Source organism: Eriocheir sinensis, unplaced genomic scaffold (genome assembly GCF_024679095.1).
Source record: "Eriocheir sinensis breed Jianghai 21 unplaced genomic scaffold, ASM2467909v1 Scaffold62, whole genome shotgun sequence".
In the NCBI taxonomy this organism is placed as follows: Eukaryota; Metazoa; Arthropoda; class Malacostraca; order Decapoda; family Varunidae; genus Eriocheir; species Eriocheir sinensis.
The window spans coordinates 115,001-139,737 of NW_026111965.1; the positions used below are offsets into that span (position 1 = coordinate 115,001).

Genomic DNA, 24,737 nt, shown 5'->3' on the forward strand with positions numbered 1-24,737 from the left:
ATCTGCCTCTGTCTGTCCGTCTCTCTCTCTCTCTCTCTCTCTCTCTCTCTCTCTCTCTCTCTCTCTCTCTCTCTCTCTCTCTCTCTCTCTCTCTCTCTCTCTCTCTCTCTCTCTCTCTCTCTCTCTCTCTCTCTCTCTCTCTCTCTCTCTCTCTCTCTCTCTCTCTCTCTCTCTCTCTCTCTCTCTCTCTCTCTCTCTCTCTCTCTCTCTCTCTCTCTCTCTCTCTCTCTCTCTCTCTCTCTCTCTCTCTCTCTCTCTCTCTCTCTCTCTCTGTGTGTGTCACACACACTCCTCTTTCTCTCTAAAGGTGAGGCAACACACACACACACACACACACACACACACACACACACACACACACACACACACACACACACACACACACACACACACACACACACACACACATTAACACACCTAAGTCACACAACATCAAAAGCTGATCGACCACTCGTGAACCTTGACATGACGCCACCACCTTCACACCCCCACCACCTGCCCTCAACCCTCCAACACACCTTCCCACCCACCTGCCCCTCAACCCTCCAACACACCTCTCACCCACACCACCTCCCCAACCCCTCAACACACCTTCCACCCACACCACCTCCCTAACCCCTCCAACACACCTGCCCCACCCACACCACCTCCCCAACCTCCAACACACCTGCCCCACCCACACCACCTCCCCAACCCTCCAACACACCTTCCCCACCCACACCACCTCCCCCTCTTAACCCATCACCTCCCCACACCTTATCACCTGTATTATCCTTTCCCACCCACCAACACACTTTCCTTCCCACCCACCTTGACTTGACCCACTCTCTCACACTTCCACACCCACTCCCCCAAACCCCCCCCCCCCACAGTGCCAGGAGTAACAGGTGGCGGTGCGACGAGCCACACGCACACAAATTTATGCACTAATTGGCTCTTTCCCAGGTGTTCGGGGCCTCTGGGGACACGTGACGGAGGGCCTGACACGCGAGAGTGACGTTCATGTCTTACTATTTCCTTGTGTGTGTGTGTGTGTGTGTGTGTGTGTGTGTGTGTGTGTGTGTGTGTGTGTGTGTGTGTGTGTGTGTGTGTGTGTGTGTGTGTGTGTGTGTGTGTGTGTGTGTGTGTGTGTGTGTGTGTCTTTGTTGATGATCCCTTTGACTTTTATGTAATTACCGAGAGCCACCGAAGGAGTATGAAGTTACTTTTAATATATCTGTGTCTTTGTAATTCCCAGAGAACCATGTTTTTTGTCCTTTGCGTGAGATTAATGTCACGACAGGGAATTCTATCAAGTTACTGTCACTTTTTTTTATAATCTTGCAATCTTTTTACTTGATTTTTCGGCAGTACTCCTCTAAGATAACTATTCGAATTTTTTTAATCACTGTTAAGTTTTTTTGAAGGACGCTCTTATAAAAAAAATCCTTTGCATCAGATTAACATTTACCAATATCTATCACATCTTCAAATACGATCTAGCTCTAATCAAGACATCTCTTTCTTTATTCTTTCTTCACCATTTTATACGCAGTTCCATTTTTTTTTTTCCCATCTTTTTTTAGCAGTCGCTGAGAGGCAAAAATAAAACCAATGTCCCGGTATTCCAGTTCCTGTCTCGATGTGGGTGCGGGGCCGCGTGAGGCAGGTAGGCAGGGCAGGCAGGTGTATTGAATTAATGTCACGTGATGTGCTTACAGCCTCACTTTCAGACGCAAAGGGAATCAAGGCTTGTCGATACACCTTGATTGTATGACACGGGGGCACGGACAGAGCTCGATAATGATGATGATGATTAGAAGGGGGGAAGGAAGAGGAGGAGGGGGAGGAGGAGGAGGGCAGGAGGACGCAGTGATCTCTCGTTTCTCTGTTTGAGCGGATCTTTGCTGCTTAAAGTTTAATGGCAGTAAACACAGGTAATGGGAAAAAAACTGGCATCTAATATGTATGTACTAATTAAGTCAACAAAGGGAAAATGAGTCTCTTTGTCCCTGTCTCTGTCAATCTGTCTGTCTGTCTGTCTCACTCTATCCGCCTGTCTGAGTGTTTGCTTTTCTGTTTCTCTGTCTGTCTGTACTTTTCTGTCTGTTTTTTGTCAATGTCTTTCTGTCTGTCTGCCTGTTATTTCTTTCTTTCTTTCTCTCTTTCTCTCTCTCTCTCTCTCTCTCTCTCTCTCTCTCTCTCTCTCTCTCTCTCTCTCTCTCTCTAATGGCACAGAGATTAGGAGGAAAAAGCCAATGATAAAGACATATTAGATGAAATACGCGAAAGACGGGATTGGAATCGCTTTTATGCGCGATATATGGAATTGAGAGAGAGAGAGAGAGAGAGAGAGAGAGAGAGAGAGAGAGAGAGAGAGAGAGAGAGAGAGAGAGAGAGTCAGTCTTGGCCCTCTCCCAAAACGCTTCACACTCCATTAGTAATTTGATCGGGGACGTTGTCGATATTTATAATTTCCCTCCATAGCCACGCACGTCACGCCGCGCCCATACACTGAATAGACGGCGGCCAACACACGGAAAATATGTCTGTGCCTCGAAAAAGAAGACGAAAAAGCACCATTCATGTTTCTCGGCTTAAAACGAAGAAGTAAAAAACGCTATTTATGATCTTCGTAATAAAACGGAGAAAAACGCTATTCACGGACTTCAGCATCTAAAAAACATTCCATGGATTTTGCCTCTACTCAGTCTTACGAACAGAACATAGAGGAAAAGATATAAGAGAAAAAAGTAATACTCCTTCAACTCTTATATAAACTCTTGACTATCGGGTCGTGAAAATACAATATTCTACGTCGTCCCCAATTCCTTTTGTTCAGATTGAAATGATAAGAAAAGGAAAAATGATTGGGATATGATTTCTATATGAGGAAATTGAAAAGAAACTCTGACAACGAAACAAACAAACAAAATATAGTGCCTTAATTTCCAGTGTTTGTTTTCTTCCTGATATTTAAAGCATTTGATTCACACGTACCTCTCTCGGGTGATTAGTACTTTATTTGTTTCTTCGTTCATATTGATTGCTCGGTTATTCTAGAAATCACATTAGTATTGAGTACCCAACAACGTCAACACGCTAAACTATGCATACACACACACACACACACACACACACACACACACACACACACACACACACACACACACACACACACACACAACATAATAACAATATAACAAAAGAGGTCACAATGTCTCTACTCAATTCGTATCCTCTATTATTTTTTTTATTTTTTCCACTCTACATACTTTTCTTCTTTCTTCTTTGTTCTTACCCACCACGGACTCTTGTTAGCTATGGGCACTCCTGTGTTTTATCAGTTTTCTTGTGTTTGTTTACGCCGTTCCCTACTTCCTCATTCGTATATATATCAGACATGTTTAGTACATTCAAACACAGCAATATTCGGTGCTAAGTCATAGACACACACACACACACACACACACACACACACACACACACACACACACACACACACACACATGTGCCTGGTACTAACTCCTTACACACCCAGTAATGTCCGATGGTAAGTCAGACACACACACACACACACACACACACACACACACACACACACACAGTAATGTCCAGTGCGTGTTGGTTTGGCCCAGCTTGGCATTATTGTTTTCTTCCACGTGTATAGCCGGAGTGGATCGGAGTGGGCGCGGCACGCATACACTCCATAAAGTAGCATTCGGCGCCACTCAACCCTCACCCCCCCCCCCCCCCCCACACACACACAAACAAACACACGTACAAACACAATGAATACTTTCCGCCTCACTCCAACACGCAAGCCGATGTTGTTCTGGTATTCTTTTCTCTTTTTCTTTAACCCCCTTTTTTTTGTACTTCAAGTTTGTTTGTTTTTGTTCATGAACGTACTTGATCTGGGTGGATAATAGTACACGAAGTTACAAAAAGATAATAAAAAAGATTACAGAAGACCCATTGCCTTGTGTTTGATGCCTCCCGTTAACTTTTTTTTATCGTATTCTGTGCTTTCCCCCATAAAAAGATGTAGTTTCTTTAATACTATGAATCTTGTTGACCATTTATTGCAGAGGTGAAACGTACGAGAGATTGTTTCATTTGTTCTCAGTTAAATAAGAAAATAAAACACGTGAGATAAGGGGCACAGATAATCGAAAACAAGACATTTTGCAAATAACAACAACGACAAAGGACGGAGTAGAAAATTATACTATTCAGCTACAAATTCTAATAACCTTCGACGACTAATACCAATAAAGGAGTGTTCCATACATAAGGAAACGTGATAATGTGCTTTTTCATTGATTTTCTCTTATTTTGTGAGCAACCATTGCGTGCAAATCTAGCAATAAATGTTGTGGATAAATATTTAATACAAACAAACACCGACATTTTGCATACACTCTCGACTGCACGTCACCAATACACGTCAATCATTATATATTTCACGGTTCAGGTATTTTTATTTGGTGTTGTTTTAAATATGCGTGCATGGACAGCGATAGAAATTAATATATTCTACAATAAAATCACTCACACCCCACACCCATACACTCCACACACACACACACACACACACACACACACACACACACACACACACACACACACACACACCAAGACTCGCACACACAAACAAACATACCAAACACACAACTCCTATTCTCTCTCTCTCTCTCTCTCTCTCTCTCTCTCTCTCTCTCTCTCTCTCTCTCTCTCTCTCTCTCTCTCTCTCTCTCTCTTTCTCTCTCTCTCTCTCTGCCTCTCTCTCTCTCTACTCCCTCTCCTCTCTGAGAATAAACTTTACTCCTTCTTGTCAAACTTCATCCCTGGGTTTGGTCTCCCTCACCCCCACCACCTACCCCAATGTCCCTCTTGCTCCTGACAACCCTCCTAACGCCCCCCCCAACCCGAGGACGCCCTCTTACCGACCCCTGCATTAACTCCCTGACGCTACCAACACCCCTGAACAAAACCCTTCCTCACCCTCAAGTCTGCTGCAGCCTAGGTGTTCATCATCTTGTTTTCTAAGTAGTGTGTGTTTCCTGCGTGCTTTCGTCTCTTGCCGCTTCCCTAATTTGAGACAGACTTGGTTGTGTTGTTGCAGTAGTAGTAGTAGTAGTGGTAGTAGTAGTAGTGGTAGTAGTAGCAGTAGTAGTAGTAGTAGTAGTAGTAGTAATAGTAGCAGCACCAGCAGCAAGTGTCAATAAAGATACTAAATCTCCCATAAAATATAATTACAGTTACATTACGACTGACATTAGCACTCGTAACACCAACAACAACCCTTATTGCTACTACTACTACTAATAATAATACTAATACTAATACAACTATCACTACTACTACTACTACTACTACTACTACTAATAATAATAATAATAATAATAATAATAATAATAATAATAATAATAATAATAAAAGTAATAACATAATGATAACGTAATAACAACATCACCAATAATAATTAACCGGTCGGCAGCTCCAGTTCACGCCGACATTATGGAAACTGAACCAACTCCATTTGTGACACGCCAAAAATGATAATAATAATATTAAAACGTGTATATAATCAATCAAACGAACACAATACATGCAGGTCATCTCTCTCTCTCTCTCTCTCTCTCTCTCTCTCTCTCTCTCTCGGCCGGGTGACACTGTGACAGGCCGTATAATTAAATGTTGTTCTGTTTTCCAATGACAAAAAACGTGATTATTGTTACACCACAGCGGCCGGCGAGTGTCAATTACGTGGCGTGGCGGCCGCTGAACACCCACACCCCTGCCCGCAGGAGAATTGAAGCGTAGAGCTAGATGGAGATGAACAAATAAAACAATAGGTAACTATTGATAAATGGTTTAATATATTGATTAACCTATCGATAAGTAAGTAAGCTGGCAGGTAGGTAGGTGGGTAGGAGCATAAATGGAAGGATGAATGCAGAGATAAATACATATATAAATAAATGAATACAGATAGATAGATAGATAGATAGACAGCTAGATAGATTGATGTATTAACTGACTGATATAGAGATAGTTAAAGACGCAAAAAGATAGAAGTAAAGATACAGATAGAAATATAAGAATAAAATGATGTCTCAAATCAGCAAAGAACGATTTTACTTTGTTATAGACTATGCATATATATATATATATATATATATATATATATATATATATATATATATATATATATATATATATATATATATATATATATATATATATATATATATATATATATATAAGTTATCATTACTGATGAAGCATATTGTTTATTGAGTAAATCAGTATGATAACTGCTTCGATTATAGTTAGGTCAGTTTAAGGGTATCTTTAAACTCATGACATGCAACAACTTATAGTAAAAATCAACAAAGAAGAGCTCACTTTGCTAGGTAGAATTTCCCATCACTGAGGACTCGTATAAGAATTTACGGAGTACACAAAAATGATGACCAGGTAATAATTAGTAAGAATACGAGTAAAACGACTAAAAATAAAGAGGAAGAAAAGGAAGAGGAGGCGGAGAAGGAGGAGGAGAAGGAGCACTTAAGCTTCTCAGAAGCACAGGCATGGCGACGAATGCCAACCTGGGCAGGAATGAAGCAGGTGCATTGAGGCAGGTGTAGGGGGGGGGAGAGGTGAAGGGGGGGAGGGCGGTCGGGCAAATAGGTGGAGGGCAGGACAAGGAAGAGCAAGAATACTGAGATGAGAGGGAAGGTGAGGAGAGGGAAAGTGAGGGAGGGGGAAGGGAAGGTGAGGTCTGGTGAGGGGAGGGGAGGGCAGGCGAGCTAAGGTGAGGCGTGCGAGCGACAGGTAGGTGGAGAAGCGGGCGGCAGAAAACGAGGAGACGGACCAGACCAGAATGTCCCCACTGGTCCCCCTCCTCCTTTCCTCCTTCTTCCTCCTCTTCCTCCACGTCCTCCTCTTCCTCCTTACCCCCTTGCCACAAACACCTCTTGCCTCTCTCTCATTGGCCAGTTTGAGGAGGCGGAGCTTGGCCCACCACCACAATATTTGGCCACGCCCCCCTTTCCCCCCCTCCATCCCCCCCTAACGCACACTTTCGCCCACCACGCCCACCGCCTCTTGCAGCCTCTTTCCACCCAAATTTTATTCTGGACGACATCGGACAAGTGTGAACAGAGGTCCTTACCTGCCCCCGCGCGCCGAATCGACGAGGTGCCGAAGGTGGGAACGCCAGCCAGGTGTGTGTGTGTGTGTGGGTGTGTGTGTGTGTGTGTGTGTGTTCAATATGTAAGTGTTGAGTCTCATGTTGCAAAGGGAGAGAGAGAGAGAGAGAGAGAGAGAGAGAGAGAGAGAGAGAGAGAGAGAGAGAGAGAGAGAGAGAGAGAGAGAGAGAGAGAGAGAGAGAGAGAGAGAGAGAGAGAATTAAATATTTGTATAACAACCTTTGGACTTTCATGTGGTGTGTGTGTGTGTGTGAGTGAGTGTGTGTGTGTGTGTGTGTGTGTGTGTGTGTGTGTGTGTGTGTGTGTGTCATCAACATGTCCACTGATAAGAGTCATGGCAACGCACCTTAACTGAAAAACTTGCCACATCGTTGGGTTTGATTGGACTACATTCCCTCCTTTCTTCCTTCTTTCTTCCTTCTTTTCTTTCTTTTTTCCTCCTTCCCCTCTTAATCAATTCCCTTTATTCCTCTCTTAATTCCTTCGTTCCTTCCTTGTTTTGTTTTGCTTCATTTTTTCATACTTTACGTCCCTCATTATTCTTTTAATTTTCTTTCCTAACAATATATTTCTGTCTTCCATGTTTATTTACTTATTATATTTCTTCCTTCCTTTCTCTCATTTTTCTTTCCCTCGTTCTATTTCTTGGTGTCCTTCCTTTGATCACAGATTCCTTTTACTATCCTTCTTCCTTTCCTTACCTTTCCTTCGTAACTTTTTCCTTTCTGTAACCCTTCTTTATTTTTCTTCGTCTATCTTCTCCCTTAACATTTTTCCTTTCATTTGTTTCACTTAGCTTCATCTTTACATTCCTTTCATTTCTTTTCCGCCACATGGTAATACAGTAATCTTTCCCTGAAGTAATCAAGGAAGCTCACCCTTTAACATCGATCCCTTGGTCTTAAATCCGTGAATGAATGCGGCGAGCCATATGAAAACTCGACTAGATAACTCTTTTCTTTTGTTCATCTATTACGCTAAAAAAAAAATGTTTCAATTTACACTTACACGACAGAAACCTTTGATTAGTTGACTTTATTCTCAAGATGGAAGGTGAATGATTATATGAAACTGATTAAGACGTTATGGGAAAGTGATAAATCTTGTATATCTGACTTAACAACCTTGCTCTAACCTCCAAGAAGCATTTGGGGATAGAGGGTGAGGAAAAGGAGGGCTGGAAAGTGCAAAAGGGAGGCCGGTAGTGTGCAAAGATGGAGTCTGGAGGTGAAAGAGGAAAAGGAAAAAATAAAGTAGGAGAATGGAAAAGATAACGAAGAGTATAAAGAAGGGCCTGAGTGTGACAAAGGGAAACTAAAGAAAAAAAGGATGGAGGATGAAAAAGAGAGTAAAAAGAAGCGACGGAGGGTGGACTTGAGAAAGGATTGCATGAAAAGAGGGCTGGGGCCTTAGGGTGGATTAGCAAAGGGAGATTGTTAATAAGGAGCATAAAAACATACATACCTTTTATCAATTTATCCAATTTAGGTGCAGAGCGAAGCACAAACAGCCTACCAAAAAACAAGCTACCGCGCGTCGGGAGCTAAAACAGACACGTAAAGTTTAATTGCCAAAAATGACATCAACGGAAGAGCATTTGCATCCCAAAAATTTTGATACCGCGCCGGTGAAAGAAATCCCGGAGCCGCGATTCATTAGAGTAACAACAACCGGAACGGCGCCGCGATGCAAATTCGGGGCGTTCTTGCCGGCGGATCGCACAAAAACGGCCGCGGCTCCGATATGATAGGATGGGAATATTCTCTTTTATACAGGAAAGATAAAAATGCCAGACAAGTGTAATTGCATCACTCAGATTGACAACAACATGGATGGATTCTATTAACAAAACGAAGATATGCGATAAAAATACACGTACTCATAGGGCTGCACCCGTACTGTAACAAAAGGTAAGGGAAAAATATAAATGGACAAACAGATGGGAAAAAATCAAAGAATGAAAAATATCCTTACAGTTACTACAATAGTCACTAAGGGGAAAATGAAACCCAATGAACGGACAGATGAGTAAAAAAAAAAAAAGTACGCAAACAAATATAAGTGTGATTAAACTTGGGGCAGGTAATCTGTGTATTTAAACTTTTCTTAGTCAACATAATTTCAAGATTTAAGTTTATTCTTTTTTTCCACATAAGTATTAAAGCATCATGAACTTTTTCCCAGTGGTTATCAATAAAGGCTTTGCACAGCGGGGTTTCGGCGAGGCGCGGGGCAAGGCGGCGCTCGGGACGCGGACTAAATAAATACCGAAATGATGTCCTCTTCAGCAAAGTGGCTCTCGTCCAATACTGTTACGAGGACATGATGTAATTTGAATAGATAATTAAATTCCATATTACGCAAAAAAATATGACGTCTATTATTTAACTCATATGTCTCTGTTATTAATGTATCTGTCTTCCCTCTGTCTACTTCTCTACTCACCTGTACATTGCATTTGCTAACCACTTGTCCGTGTTTTTCGTTTGTAATACTGCCCGGTAACACTTCTAAAAAGTTCTTCAGATGAAAAGACTTTGATTAATTTACTGGGACATCAGATATTTTCGCTTCACCACGGAAAGAAAAAGAAAAACGTTCTTACACACACACACACACACACACACACACACACACACACACACACACACACACCTGCACTGGTTTTACTCACCATTTTTACCTTCCTTGTTATACACATTCAAGTTTATGGATTTGATGAGATTTCTGAGGCGGGCACATATGCTTAAAGGCCTTGGAGTCCATGAAACAAAATGGTAATAAAAGTGAGGAGGAGTATCTTGCGGTAACGTTATTTCTTCACTGTGCCAGACTATTCCGCCGACTCTCATAAAAATAACTCGCAGAACATTTATATTCCCTAGCTGGACTTACTTGTTTTATGCATGAAAACTCATTCACTTTCCAGAAAAAAAGATACATATATAAATAAACGTTTGACTTTTAAACACGCACAGTGATTATAATAGCTTGACCTGCAACATGATACGCCAACTAGTTTGTAAAGTAAAACAGGAGAAAAATTAGAAAAGAAAATCTGATGTGAAGAAAGGCGCAACAAAAGGCAAGCAAAAACATTCTTTTCTTAATTCCAACTCCGTCAAGATCAACGCAGTTCGGTCTTTGATTTCATCTTAAACGTTCTAAAACATACATATACGTATTAATATGTTTGACGGCCCGTTTCCCTTTGTCTGTCTGTCCATCTATCTGTGTATCTGTCTATCTATCTGCGTGTATATTCTGATCCGATTACAGCCAAAAAACAAACAAAAAAATACACTACAACATATCCAATCTGCTACACACACGAGATACACAGAAGCTCTATTCCAGAGACCTGCTGTGGTCACGAGGATGTAATGGGACGCAGAGGCCTCAATCAGCCCCGTCTGTTCGTAGAGGTGACTGCCATACACTTAGGCACCTGCTGACGCCGCGCCCGCCTCTCTTTACAAAGGTGGATGGAACGCTTATAGAGAAAAGGAGACATAACTACGAGGAAGGAAAAGGGAGGGAAAAGCGAAACGAAAAGACAGAAGAAATGTAAAGAGAAGAAAGGGAGAAGTAAACGGCAGAACTAAAAGAAGGGAAGAGATAAAAAAAAAACTATAACAGAAAAAACGTATTATGAGATGACAGGCTTTCCTTTATACTCTGACAAATACCTGAGAGAAGGGGATCTACTGAAAGTCTTTTGTTATACATCACAAAAAATGATTGATTGCACACACACACACACACACACACACACACACACACACACACACACACACAAGACTAGATGGGAAAGGCTAGATGCATGTAGATATGGAGACGGGATTATTAGAGCTTAGTTCGGGCCCGGTAGACACACCCACACACACACACACATATATATATATATATATATATATATATATATATATATATATATATATATATATATATATATATATATATATATATATATATATATACAGAAAATTAAATAAATAAACATATATTATTGAGTAGAGGGGCAGATGATCTAAAAAAAATGTTTCTCATTTCTCTAATAGCGAAACTGATTTCTGAATAGTGAACTTGAAAATAGGTTGATGTACATTTTACATTTTACTCTTACAATAAAAGTAATTACAACGTTTTAAGTGAATGTTACCTCTAACATCATATGGGTCTTAGTAGTTTTATGTTCGAAGAGGGTAGTGCTCATTTAACTATCAAATTAGTTTACGTATTTTTTGCAACATTCTAAACAGATCGATTTTTTTTTTTTCCAATGACTATCTTTACCCTCGAAATATGTTTACTTTCAACATCGAAATTTGCCTTAGTGTGTTTAAGGTCGGTACGATTACAAACTTAACTTTAAAATGTGTTTGCGTCTGTTAAGGTGCAAATTGCATCAATAACTGAAAATCGAAATGAGCTTATCATTATCTATGAAAGTGATTTATATATAGGAATAAAATGGGCCTCAGTATTTTGATGCAAGGTCGACATGAATGAACATTCAATTATATGACACGTTCATATCTTTAGGCTCAAAACTGATCTATCTTTCATGTCCGAAATCAGTTTAGTTTTACTTTTGAAAAAGATTTACCTCAAATCTCAAAATATATCTCAGTTGGGCACGAATATATTAAAATTTGGAATGCGATTATGTATCTTTACATTCGATTTGAATACACCTTTGAAATCTAAATTCATCAACCATTGCCGATGAAATAAATTTACCTTTAACATCGAAATGGGTCTCAGTACTTTTGATTTCGACACGAATGTACATTTGTCTTTAGAATATGATTACGCAGCTTTACGTTCGAATTGGACGTACCCTTTGATATTGGAAATGAGTCAACCTTTACTTTCGAAATGGGTTTACCTTCGTATCTCGAAAAGGGAAAGATGTCACGTCGCCCCGATTCTCACGCTTAAGCTGACAAACAAAGCGACACAAAGCATGGAAACACTCCCTGTACAAACACTTAATCCAGTGGGCGACAGCACTCGATGGGGAGCGGAAGGAGGACAGCGAAAGAAAGGAAAAGGGGGAGAACGTAAAATACAAAGGAAAGAATGTAAGGGAAAATGTTGGGAAAGGATGGATGGAAAGGGAAGGGTAGGGTAAGGAACAAAAGAGAAGGGAAGAGAAGGGAGGGGAAGGGAAGGGAAGGAAGGGGAGGGGAGGGGAGGGGAAATGAAGGGAAGGGAAGGGAAGGGAAGGGAAGGCAATAAATAGAAAGAAGGGAATGGGAAGGGAAATCAAAGGATGGGAAGGGTAGGAAACGAAAATAAATAAAAGAACAAGAAAGGAAATATAAGGAAAGTAAATTAAAGAAATAGACAGGAAACAATTAAACACATACCATAAAAAAAAATCAGACGTGAGGGAAGGATGAAAAAAAAGAAGAAGAAAAGGAAGCGAAGAAAACAAAAAGAAAAAAAATCCCAACATGACCCCGAAAGAAAGAAAAGTAAGAGAAAAAAAAGTAAAACGGAGAAAGTCAGAGCAGTGCACGCGAGAGTGTAAGAGGGCGGAGAGCAGGCAATGAAACTCGAATAATGTTATAATTACGCAAATGGGTTAAGGAAAAAACTTCATTGGGCCTGTACTGACAATCCCCAGGCCGACCTTCGCTTGGGCTCCCTTGCGTTAGTGTTCTGTTAATGAGACGAGGAGAAAAAACAAGAAAAAGGTAAATACTGATAGTTGTAGTGGTGGTGATGGTTGTGGTGGCGGTAGTCATGGTATTAGTGTTAGTAGAAAAAAGAAAAATTATTAAGGTAGTAGTAGTAGTAGTAGTAGTAGTAGTAGTAGTAGTAGTAGTAGTAGTAGCAGTAGTAGTAGTAGTAGTAGTGCATCAACAAGGACAACACCGCATAACAACAAGTAAACAACAAGACGCGCATCACAATGAGAGATGAAACACGCGAACAACAACATCAACACAACACTGTCACAAATGTCTCATCAACACCATATCCAATTGTGCCTAAATAAAGGGGAAAAGGAGGAGGAGGAGGAGGGGGTTGAAAGAGGAACACACACACACACACACACACACACACACACACACACACACACACACACACACACACACACACACACACACACACACACACACACACACATTCGTCAACACATCGGTAGTTTCCGCGGCGTCAGCAAGAACAAGACTCGGGGAAACATAACCCAAAAATATGAGACAGCTGGAGACACTTCCTCCTCTTCTTCCTCCTCCTCCTCCTCCTCTTCCTCCTCCAAACCCTCCCCTCTTCTCCCTCCTGCCTCTAGATGAGATGATGATGGAGATGCTGAGACTCATGAATATTGAAGAGGTGCCAGCATCCCTTCCTCTTTGACTTCCCTACAGGGCTAGATGCTGGAGGGGAAGAGAGAGGAAGGATGGGGGAGGGTGTGGGAGATGATGCGTGAGAGGAGGTGAGGATAGGAAAGGAGGGGAAGTGAAGGAAGAGATAGGGAGCGAGAAGAAAGAAGGAATTGAGGGAAAGTGAGAATAGGAAAGGATGTTTAGTGAAGGGGGTAGACACATGAAATTGGGAAAGGGAGATAAAGGAAGAGGAGGAATATAAGGAAAGGATGGGAATGGGTAGACAGGAAATGCAATAAAGGAATGAGGGGTGGAGGAGAACTGAAGGAGGTTGATGTGTTAGCAAGGGTGGGTGAAGGGTTGAGAGAGAGAGAGAGAGAGAGAGAGAGAGAGAGAGAGAGAGAGAGAGAGAGAGAGAGAGAGAGAGAGAGAGAGAGAGAGAGAGAGAGAGAGAGAGAGAGAGAGAGAGAGAGAGAGAGAGAGAGAGAGAGAGAGAGAGAGAGAGAGAGAGAGAGAGAGAGAGAGAGAGAGAGAGAGAGAGAATCACAGTTCGAACCCGGAATCAACAATTAAAACCATGCTGGGTTGTTAATCATTGAAAATAATAGCCTTGCAGGGAAACATACACACGAACTGCTGACCTAGAAACACACACACACACACACACACACACACACACACACACACACACACACACACACACACACACACACACACACACACACACACGTGCAGACCCTTCCATTCATAATAATAATAATTGTAATTGCGTTAATCTTGCGAACATAATTCATTTGTGTTGCCGAGGTGCAGGGGAGCGCACAGGTATATTAAAAACAACAGCAAAAAGAAACAAAACACTCCGAGGTAAAACATTTAGGTGGGTATGATATATGTATTGTTAACTCGCTCAGACCTGTATTACCAAGACCACGAGAGGACTTAAATGAATGGGCTACACTGCATTTAATTTACATACGCTTTTTTATTTTCCTTTTTTTTTTTGAGAGCGCGCGGTACGTTCACTGGGCTCCGTCATGGGTCGTCGGCGCGCGGGGCAGCGATATTAGTGTTGACAATTTGTTTAGGCTTTCCGGGTGATCTATGAATATTTGCAACGTGCGCGGACAAAGGCAACCCTCTCTTGTGTTAATCACTGGCGGCTTCACGGCTCAACTAATTCCCATGAAACTATTTGCATGAAATTATAATATCCAACCGCGGACCGTTCCAGGAAGTAAGCCCGTTGCGCGTTCAATTAATATATAGTAAAAAAAAAAGTGTGGTACCGTGATACCCACTCAAATACACACCAGCTCAACCTCCACCGCTCCTAATACACCCTCTCTCCTCCCCTCCCCCCTTCCAGCCAGTCCTGCCGCTACAGTGAAAAACAGTACTACGAATAATATTGATGTTAGTACTAATAATGTTAATAATTCTAACTGATAATCAACCCCTTTTTTTCCGCCATGATTACCTCCACATCCACCAACACGATTGCCATCAAAACCACAGCTGCCAATCCCAACAACACTACAACTACAATAACAACTCCTCCCCTATTGCCACGACAACTACTACTACTATTTTCAGGTGTGTGTGCCGTGAAGATGGACCGCCTGCTACTACTGCACGTGGCCGCCCTGCTGTTTCTGGCACGAGGTGAGTCTCACGTTTTTTTTCCCTACTTGTGTATCTGTTCTGTCAATGGTAGAGGTAACGCAGGTGTTTTGTCGGTTTGTGTTGGTGTGCGGACGTGCCAGTGCGGGGTGTGGCAGAGGTGAGGGGGCAGGTGTGTTGGTGTGTGTGTATAAGTTTGTAGTTGTACAGCGCTGGGCGAGACTGAGGTGAGGGGGAGAGGTAAAGGTACAGGTATGTTGGAGTGTGAATGAGGGTAGGTGTGGGATATAGTAGAGGTGAGGACCCAGGTAAAGGTAGAGGTGTGTGTGCAGGTGCGTGGCCGTACAGATGTGGGATGAATCAAGGTAAAGGTACAGGTAAAGGTACAGCTGTGTCTGGGCAGGTGTGTGGCCGTACAGCGACAAGACGGTGGAGATCGTGGAGCTGGTGGTGCCGGAGTCCCCCAAGGTGGGCGACGACGTGACGCTCACCTGCCGCTTCAACCTGGTGTGCAACAACAACCGCATCTACACCTTCAAATGGTTGAGCGGAACGGACCAGTTCTACACCTACAAGGGCGCGGCGCACAACAACCCCAAGCACGCCTACACCTTTAAAGGGATCAACGTGAAGGTGTGTGTATCTTCTGTGGAGGATGTAACTCATTAAGGAACACAGACAAGCGGATAAGTGATAGAATAACGATATCGCTGGTAATCTAAAACATGTCAACATCTTCCGTGGAATTAAAGAGAAGCCTGACTTTTTTTTTTTTTTTTCCTCTTGTGTGTGGAGTGTAAATAATCAAAAGAACACACGCTGAAGGTAAAGCGGTTAATTAATGATGTAACATCGCAGGTAACCTCAAGCAGATCTACTCCTCCCGTGGATTAGTGGCTGGGCGTGCCCCTCTCTCTTACTGTTCTAATAAGTATCTGTAGCGAAAGCCGAGTTGTATGTAATTAACTGAAATGCACAGTGGCCAAGCGGATAACTGGTAATATATTGGTAGCACTAGCTAAGGTAATAACAAGCATGCCTGGAGTGTATGAATTATTTATTAGCTAAGGTGACTATAATTTTTCCTATAGTATCCGATTACTGAAAAGAATCAAGGTCAAACCGGTGGTCGATAGTGTAATGATGCCGCCAATATCTTTAAACACCTTTACGCCTTGCGAGGGACACCTAAGGAAGTAGTTTCGCTAAGGCGCATCTCTACACTTTTTTCTTATAGTATAGAATTTACTGAACAGAATCGAGGTCAACTGGCCCTTAATTGTGTAATGATGCCGCCAATAATTTTAACTCATTTACGCCTTACGGGGCTTAATGTAAAGTTATCCCTCTCTCGTAAAGGTCAACCTCTTTCTCTTCGCATTAGGTATGAATTAACAGGAATTAATTAAGGTCAAACAAATAAGTAATAATGTAAAAATGCCGCCGCTAAAAATTCATGTCTCTGGATTTCTTTTCGCTTAATTGCTACACGTTGCGTCTTTTGTGCGATGCAATCCTATTATCGGCTTTAGCGTATAAAAAAAATAACGAAGCGCGTAGAGCTTTTGGCAATAACGCACGGGTGTAATTCAGGTCGTTGTGGTTTAACTCGGCTGTTTTACTCGCCACGAAAAAAATTTGCCCTCTGGCCGCCAAGGTAATGAAGTAAGTGTTAATGCATCAAAACAGTTTTTAATTATATACACTCAATTTTATATTCATTGCCGGGTTAATTACAAAATGGCCAACGCTTCTCAAAACACGGGCCGAACCGAAGTGCTGCTACCATACTCTTGAACCTAAGCTTTACATCAGAGAAAAGAGCGCCATACCTAAGCAAATGTTTTCTAGTATAGTCACCGCCGAAGTCGAAATATATGGCCGTCGTTTTTTTCACAGTCAAGGAGGCAGCTCAAAGGAAAGAAAAAGGGAATAAATAAATAAAAAATAGATGAAATAAAGAAAACCGGCTGCATAATAACTACTAACACACTATGCACCTGTGATTCACCCTAAACAATAGCGAGAAGGGCGGCGCAGTTAGTATCTAAGTCAACCATTTCACAGATTGACTGATTAACTGATTGATCTCACAGATACCCAAATCAATTACTAACGCAGGAAACACTTTTACTGTGGTTCATCCAAAGCCGAGAGAAGGGTGGAGGGGATTGCTGTCAAATTATCGTACACACCGTATTGCATTTTCGTAGTTACTGACTGATATCTATACCAAAAACAAACAAACAAACAAACAAACATCAATAAATAACAGTTTTAACGCTAACTTTAATATTCTTTCGTTATTTGTGTATGTACGAGAGTCTGAGGGTTAAAAATGGTAAATACAATGTGTTGAATACGATAATCTGGCAACGCTGGGGGAGGGAATCCTTTCATGTGTAAATAAACCATCGTGATTATTTTTTAAGGTGATACGTCATAACGAAATTAAAACACCGTACAGCCCCTATAACTTCGGTTTAATAACTCATAAATATGTAAGCACTGTATGACCGTGTTCTCCCTGCTCTGGGTCATTTTCTGCTTTTTTGTTTCCACTCTGTGCTGATCCATTCTTTTTATCAAGTGTCATCTTTTACTCCCCTCAGATCACCGTCTTTAATTCCACCCTCTTCATTTTCTTACTCCACTTTTATAATTTTCTTTGATTCCCTTACATTTTATTTCACCCTCTTATTATTTTATTTTACCCCTCTCTCATCACATTCTTATATCTCCCTCTAATCGTGTTCTTTAATCCTTTACTCCATCTCTTTCTTCCTCCTCTACAAGCTACTTTATTTTATTCCTCTCTAATTATGTTCTTTTATCCCCTAATACGCCAATGTGACTTCGCCGGCACCATCATCACGCCACACACGCGTCTTCCACCAACACTACCCACACCGCCCTCTCCGCCGCCGCCGCTGCAGGAGGAGGCGTCGACGGAGGAGTCAGTGGTGCTGCAGGACGTGTCGGAGGAGACTTCGGGGCTGTTCAAGTGTGAGGTGATGGGCGAAGGTCCCTCCTTTCGCACCGCCGTAGCCAACAAGACCATGACCGTCGTGAGTAAGTAGAGAACGTGGCCACGAGTGTTGAATATAGAATGAGGTCATGAGTGTTTCAGATACAGATACTAATTACAAGTAGAGAATGAGGTCTTGAATGTTGAGTGGATACTAAAATAACGAAAGAGAACGAGGCCAAGAGTGTTTTCAACAGTGATCATGACCTTTGTAAATAAAGAACAGGAACATTAATATTAAAAGAACAGACGACAGAGAGCATGAGTAGAAACCAAGGTTACCAGTCAACATAAGTAGAGATCAAGGTCACCAACGCTGGAAATCAAATAAGACACCTTGATTAATTGCAAACGACCACGAGTGTTATTTATTGAAATCACAGACCCGTAAGGAGATAACACGGCAACTGTTGTTGTAATTATGGACCATTATTCTTGATTTTAGAGATCAGACAATATTCTACCTTTAAAATTCTGTTCACCCGGGTAAGGAGTAGACTGAAAAATATTGAAGAAGAAAAGAAATCGTGATTACCATGGAAAAAAAAGATTCGAGAACCAACGAGAGAGAGAGAGAGAGAGAGAGAGAGAGAGAGAGAGAGAGAAAATAGATTACGATGACACATGCATAATTACATAAAACTAGCAAGCTGTTTCAGTAAACTCGACCCACAACGAAAGAAACGAAATAAAAGACAAATGAAAACAAAGAAACGAGAGACTGGTTAGGAAGGCAAAAAAATCTATGAGCCAAAAAAGCGTTTACATGTGATTAGTTTCTCTCTCTCTCTCTCTCTCTCTCTCTCTCTCTCTCTCTCACACACACACACACACACACACACACACACACACACACACACACACACACACACTTTCTATGTGGGAAACTAGCTCATAATTGAATTTACCCAACAGTTTAATTATTTAGCTTAACAAGGCACACTTTTCACTGAATTCACCTCACGTGCAGTTAATTTCTTATGATTAATTCTCAATACGCAATTTTAGTTGACCTTTAATGGTGACACAAAAGAATAACTCTAAGCCCGTATAATGTGTTGTTTAATGTAATGAATGCCGTATCTTTTGGAATAGAAGTGTAATAAAGTACGAGCTGTTGAAATAGAGGGATAATACAGAAGCAATGTGTTACAGGATGAATGATAGCAGCAAATAATAATAATAATAATAATAATAATAATAATAATAATAATAATAATAATAATAAGAAGAAGAAGAAGAAGAAGAAGAAGAAGAAGAAGAAGAACAACAAGAACAAGAAGAAGAATGCATAAAGTGACAAGTCTATACACTGTCCTTATACATAAAAAAAATAATAATGTTAAAAATGACGAAAATAGTATTAGTATGTAACAATAAACTTTTACCTCCAGCAAAGGTGAATTGAACGATAACGAATGACGCATAAAAAATAAAAAAATAAAAAGATTTGACGTGTTATATGGCACAAAAAAAAAAAGATGGTAATATTCGCATTGTAATTTAACGAAGCTTTCCATATTCCGTTTGACTGAGTTGTCACAAAAATTATTGAAAGGAAAAGAGAAAACACAGCAGGTAAAGCAGAGGGAGAAGGACACAGTGAGGGGGAAAGATTTGGCAAAAAAAAAATAGTATACAACGAAAACAAAACCCGATAAAGTAGACAATAGAAATAAAACTAAAGAAATAACATAAATCCATAAAAAAGCGTAAATAAAAACTACAGAAATTAAATGAGATCAGCAAATAAGCGAAAATAAAGTGTAGAGAAACTAAACAAATTAAACTAACCTAAAGAGAAAATTATATCGATGAAAGAACGTGATATAAAAAACTGAAGAAACGAAACAAAATAAACCAAACTAAAGAAATAAGTGAGATTAATATTAGAACGTCAGTAAAAGCTACATAACCTAAAGAATCTAAACTGATGAAACTACTCTTATGAAATAGGGAAAATCAATAACACAACGTAAATAACAAGTACAGACATTAAAATAAGGAAACATTAAATCAATAGAATGAGAATATGAAACAAAGAAACAAAACTATGCAACTAAAGAAACTAAATAAATAAATGAAGTCAATAACAGAACGTAAATAACAATAAAAATAGCAAAATAAGAAAATAATAAATCGTCAAAGAGAAAATCGTCAAACACAAAAGAATCAACTTACCGAAAATGTTGTGCTTCGTAGTCCGTGTCACATCCCTCCGCGTCCTCCTGCTGAAACGACCAAAGAAATAGTAATCACCTTCATCAGCCATTCACAAACATCGTAACTGAATATTATGGGCGATAAAAATCAACCTTTCTAATCATTATTTTATGTCTCTTAAATATTTCACAGTCTGGCAGCTTATAAATGCGTACTTTGTTGTCAAGCGTTTATCTTACAAGTTCCGCTCAGTACTTGTTCTGTGAAGACATGAAATAGGTTCGAACCCTTTGCCGAACAAGTGTGAATCCCCAACACGAGTAACTAAACAGCTCAACTTATTAATGAACGACTGACTGACTGATTGACTGACTGATAATTTGACTTACTGAGGGATTCAAACACCATCATCCCTTCTGTCACCACTGCCACTACTACAATCACCATCACCATTACCAACTTCGCCACCTCTAAACATGTTACTAAAATATTACCCTTTAGAGCGCTATCACTCCCACACGCTGTAGTCTTCCGCTCAACACTGTAATGCTTTTGTTATTTATTCAGTTAATTACAACACAAAACATACATACACAAAAAAAAGACTCGACCCTTACCAACGTTATACACCATCACCATCACCACCACCATCACCACCATTGTAATTATTTTCTCCTTATAATTAATCTTTCATGCATTTTTCTTTTTTTTACTGGGGATTAGACTTGAGTCGTCTACATACATATACTTCATTTTTTTTTTTACGGTTTCTTCATCAACTCTCTCTCTCTCCCTCTGATTATATCCTTTCCCCATTATTATTACACCTGGCCTGATCACTCACACCTGCCTCACGTGTCACACCTGTCCAGCGTAACACCACCATCATGACTCGGCCTTTCTCCTTCCTTCATTACACTTCCCCTCCACTCCGTCAGGTCGTTCCGTCAATTACTCGACCCCATCAACACGATATATCAAGACGTGTGTGTGTGTATGTGTGTGTGCTATAGTAACACAGCCCTAACAAAAGGTCTCTCTCTCTCTCTCTCTCTCTCTCTCTGTTTGAACACCCGTAACACACAATAATTAACACACACTGGTTCGCATTTTAACACCCTCATCACCTCTAATAACCAACCACCAAACTTACATTTCCCACTGCACGACTTCACCTTCGATCCATGTTTCCCGTACTAAAATCCAACACGAATCACAACAACGTACACCGAACACATGACATGAGGAAACTAAAACAGTGATGCGTAGTTACATATACTACTGACATCAGGCAACTTACTACCCCTTCCTCTGGCTTCTCCCCCCTCCTGACCCTCACCCCCGCGATCACCTCCCCGTTCAAAGCCCAGTGACAAGGAATAGGTTCGAACCCCTTTCCGAACAAGTGTAAATCGCTCAACCTATAAATGGACGAATGCTTGACTGACAAACTGACCACCAGACTTACTGACTGGTTTTGAATGATAGGGATAAGCGGTTGACCAACATCTCTCTTTTAATGAGTGACCAATGGAACATATTGAGGTACATGGCATATATTTCGAACCACGCTTTGCTCACAAGATGACGACTTGAACCCCGAGAGAAAAAAAAAAGTAAGAGAGGAGAGGGATGGGGGAGATCATTAAAAGGGGGAGGAGTGAAAAGGATGGTATGGGAGAGGAAGCTGATGGAAGCGGGAGAGAGTTGACGGGGAGGCTAGAAGTTTGAAGTGTTTGACGGGGCCAGGGGTTGAAGAGGTGACGATGCGGTTGGGAGTGGATTGATGAGATATAAAAGAGCCAGGGTAGCTTAGGGAGTGCGGGGTGGTGCTGAGGGTTGAGAAGAGATGCACCCACTAAACGAAATGGTCTGTAGCATCTTTGATATTCAGTCTTCAGCCAGTGGCAGTCACGTCAACACATAATTCCCTTCTCTAAGCTCTTTATTTCTCCTCTCGCCACAGTTCCGCCGTCAGAAGTCAAGATCATCACGCGGCCGGCCGCCAACCCGCCCGTGTACCACATCGGCGAGCGGATACACATGAACTGCACAGCGAGCAGGGCCAAGCCTCGCGCCGCCATCTACTGGGAGATCAACGACCTGCCGGTGAGAGGCTGGCCTGTCCTCACTATTGACACATCTTCAGAAGTAAAAATCATATCACAACCCTCATCATACGCCTCCGAATAAGCACTTAAATGACATGTTTATTCCATCATAGTACAACAGAATAGCTGAAAGCAGGGATACTTGGCTCTTGCAGCAGATTAGATTACGACCCTTTGAGTGGTAAAACTCGCCTCAAACTGAAAAAAGAAAGTGATTAACGAATCCTCCGAGCTAGGTAGCCAAGATTAAATGGCTTTGCTTGGCTTACAAAAGATCTCCCCCTCTCTTATAACTAAGATAAATCACAATTTAACTAAATAGAAAAGGGACACCAGTAAATAAACGCATACTATATGCCTCACCACACGGTAATAATTAACTAAGTAAATCACCCTTTTAGACACAAACACTCCTTTAATTAAAGCGATCAATACCTTCCTGTGACAAAGACGCGGCGCCTGCCTGGTGTCACCATTACAGCGTAACTTGATTCCAAAGGAAGGGAAAACCTGCAGACCAAGAACCACCAGGTGACTAATCAGCACATCTGTCGCGCCCACCAGGTCAATGAGCGCGACGTGCAGTCACGGGGTGGCTACGAGGACCACCGGGGACGCGTCACCTCCACCCTCAGCCTGTCCTGGGACCCCCCGGCCTACTTCAAGGACAGCGTGGCGCGGGTGGCGTGCCACGCGGTGGTGGGCGGCCACAAGACCACCATCACCAAGGACATCTACCTCGACCCCGCCTCCAGCGCCGCCCTCAACCACCTCTACGCCTCCAAAGGTGAGTCACGAAGTACGGGACACTCTCTCTCTCTCTCTCTCTCTCTCTCTCTCTCTCTCTCTCTCTCTCTCTCTCTCTCTCTCTCTCTCTCTCTCTCTCTCTCTCTCAACAGCAGGTAAGTAGAGACGCTAGCGTTGATATTCTTTTCTTTTCTCGTTACATTAGACTAATTAGCAGATGTTGAATGTTGCTATTCTCATCAACGTAACCTTTTTGTGATGGTAATGCCTTTGTTGTTGTTGTTGTTCCTTTAACTTCCCGACACACTTATGAATGGTCGATGACAAACAGTCGAGATCGTCATCGTCAAGTGGAAGTCAAGAGGCTTATCAAATCACAGTAATTGGTCTTTTGTACAGTCCCTCTATAGTCCGTTTGTTCCTCTCACCTTTCCCTTATCTTTTATTGCTCTGAATTCTACTTAGTAATCCTCCCCGTAGGCGGAAAAACCCTCCCTGTCCCCGCTACTTCCCACGCCTTCCTCGGTATATACTCTCCCCTCTACTGAACTCATCCCAGCCCTTCCAGACATCCACTATTCTCTTTGTCTTCCTTTCTTCCCCATACCTCCTTTCATTTTCTTCTTAACCTTCATCACTAATTTATACTTCCCCTTATTACTTCTTCCCCATTCTCCCTCCACCTGCTACACCATCTTACTTATCCTTCACCCTATTCTCTCATCCTTGTCTCCTTTCACTTGTATCTATCCTCCTAGTCTTTGCGCCTTTCCTTCTTCACCTTCTATATAACTCCACCACCCTTCCATCCATACCCACGGTGTCTCATTCCTTCCTCTTTTTTTTTCTCCATCATCATCACTGCTTTCTATATAACCCTAACCTCCTTTCCCTCCCTTCTCTCCACCCACTCATACGCACGACTACATAACTCCACCCTTCCATCCATACGCAAGTTGTCTCATCGCCTCCCCTTTTTTCTCCATCATCATCACTGCTTTCTATATAACCCTAACCTCTTTTCCCTCCCTTCTCTCCACCCACTCATACGCACGACTGTTTTTTCCCTTCTCCCTCTTTCCCTATTCAGTCAACCTCCTACATAACCCTGCCTCCTCTTCCTTCACCCATATACACGCCTTCCTATTCATTTCTTCCTGCCTCCCTCATCGTTCCCCATCCCTCCACTGCTATTTCTTCCCTATTCCTACTCCCTATTCCCCTATTCACTCGACCTTCTCCTTCCCCCTTCCTCCCCAGGTCACCCATATGCACGTTTCCCAATTTCCTCCTTTCTTCCTTATCTTCCTTTCTCTTTCATCGCTCTCCATCTTCCATCTCCCTATTCTCCTATTCAATTCACCTCCTTTCCCCCTCTTTCCTTCCTTTACTCATATGCAGGTTTCCCAATTCCCTCCAACTTCCTTTCTTTCGCATCTTCCTTTCTCTTTCATCGCTCTCCAATTTCCTTCTCCCTATTCCCCTATTCAATTCACCTCCTTTTCCCCTATTCTCTCCCTTTACC

General features: G+C 41.7%; 1 protein-coding gene across 2 annotated transcripts in view; it reads left to right on the forward strand.

Moving 5' to 3' along the window:
- Positions 1–24,737, forward strand: part of LOC126993480 (uncharacterized) — a 65,079-nt gene that overhangs the window by 34,808 nt on the left and 5,534 nt on the right. For both annotated transcript variants that reach the window (XM_050852621.1, XM_050852622.1), the window contains exons 3-7: positions 15,137–15,205; positions 15,567–15,796; positions 18,100–18,235; positions 22,321–22,463; positions 23,030–23,252. In XM_050852621.1, the coding sequence (XP_050708578.1) occupies positions 15,154–15,205; positions 15,567–15,796; positions 18,100–18,235; positions 22,321–22,463; positions 23,030–23,252 (784 nt within the window). In that variant the 5' untranslated portion in view covers positions 15,137–15,153. The remainder of the gene's footprint in view (positions 1–15,136; positions 15,206–15,566; positions 15,797–18,099; positions 18,236–22,320; positions 22,464–23,029; positions 23,253–24,737) is intronic.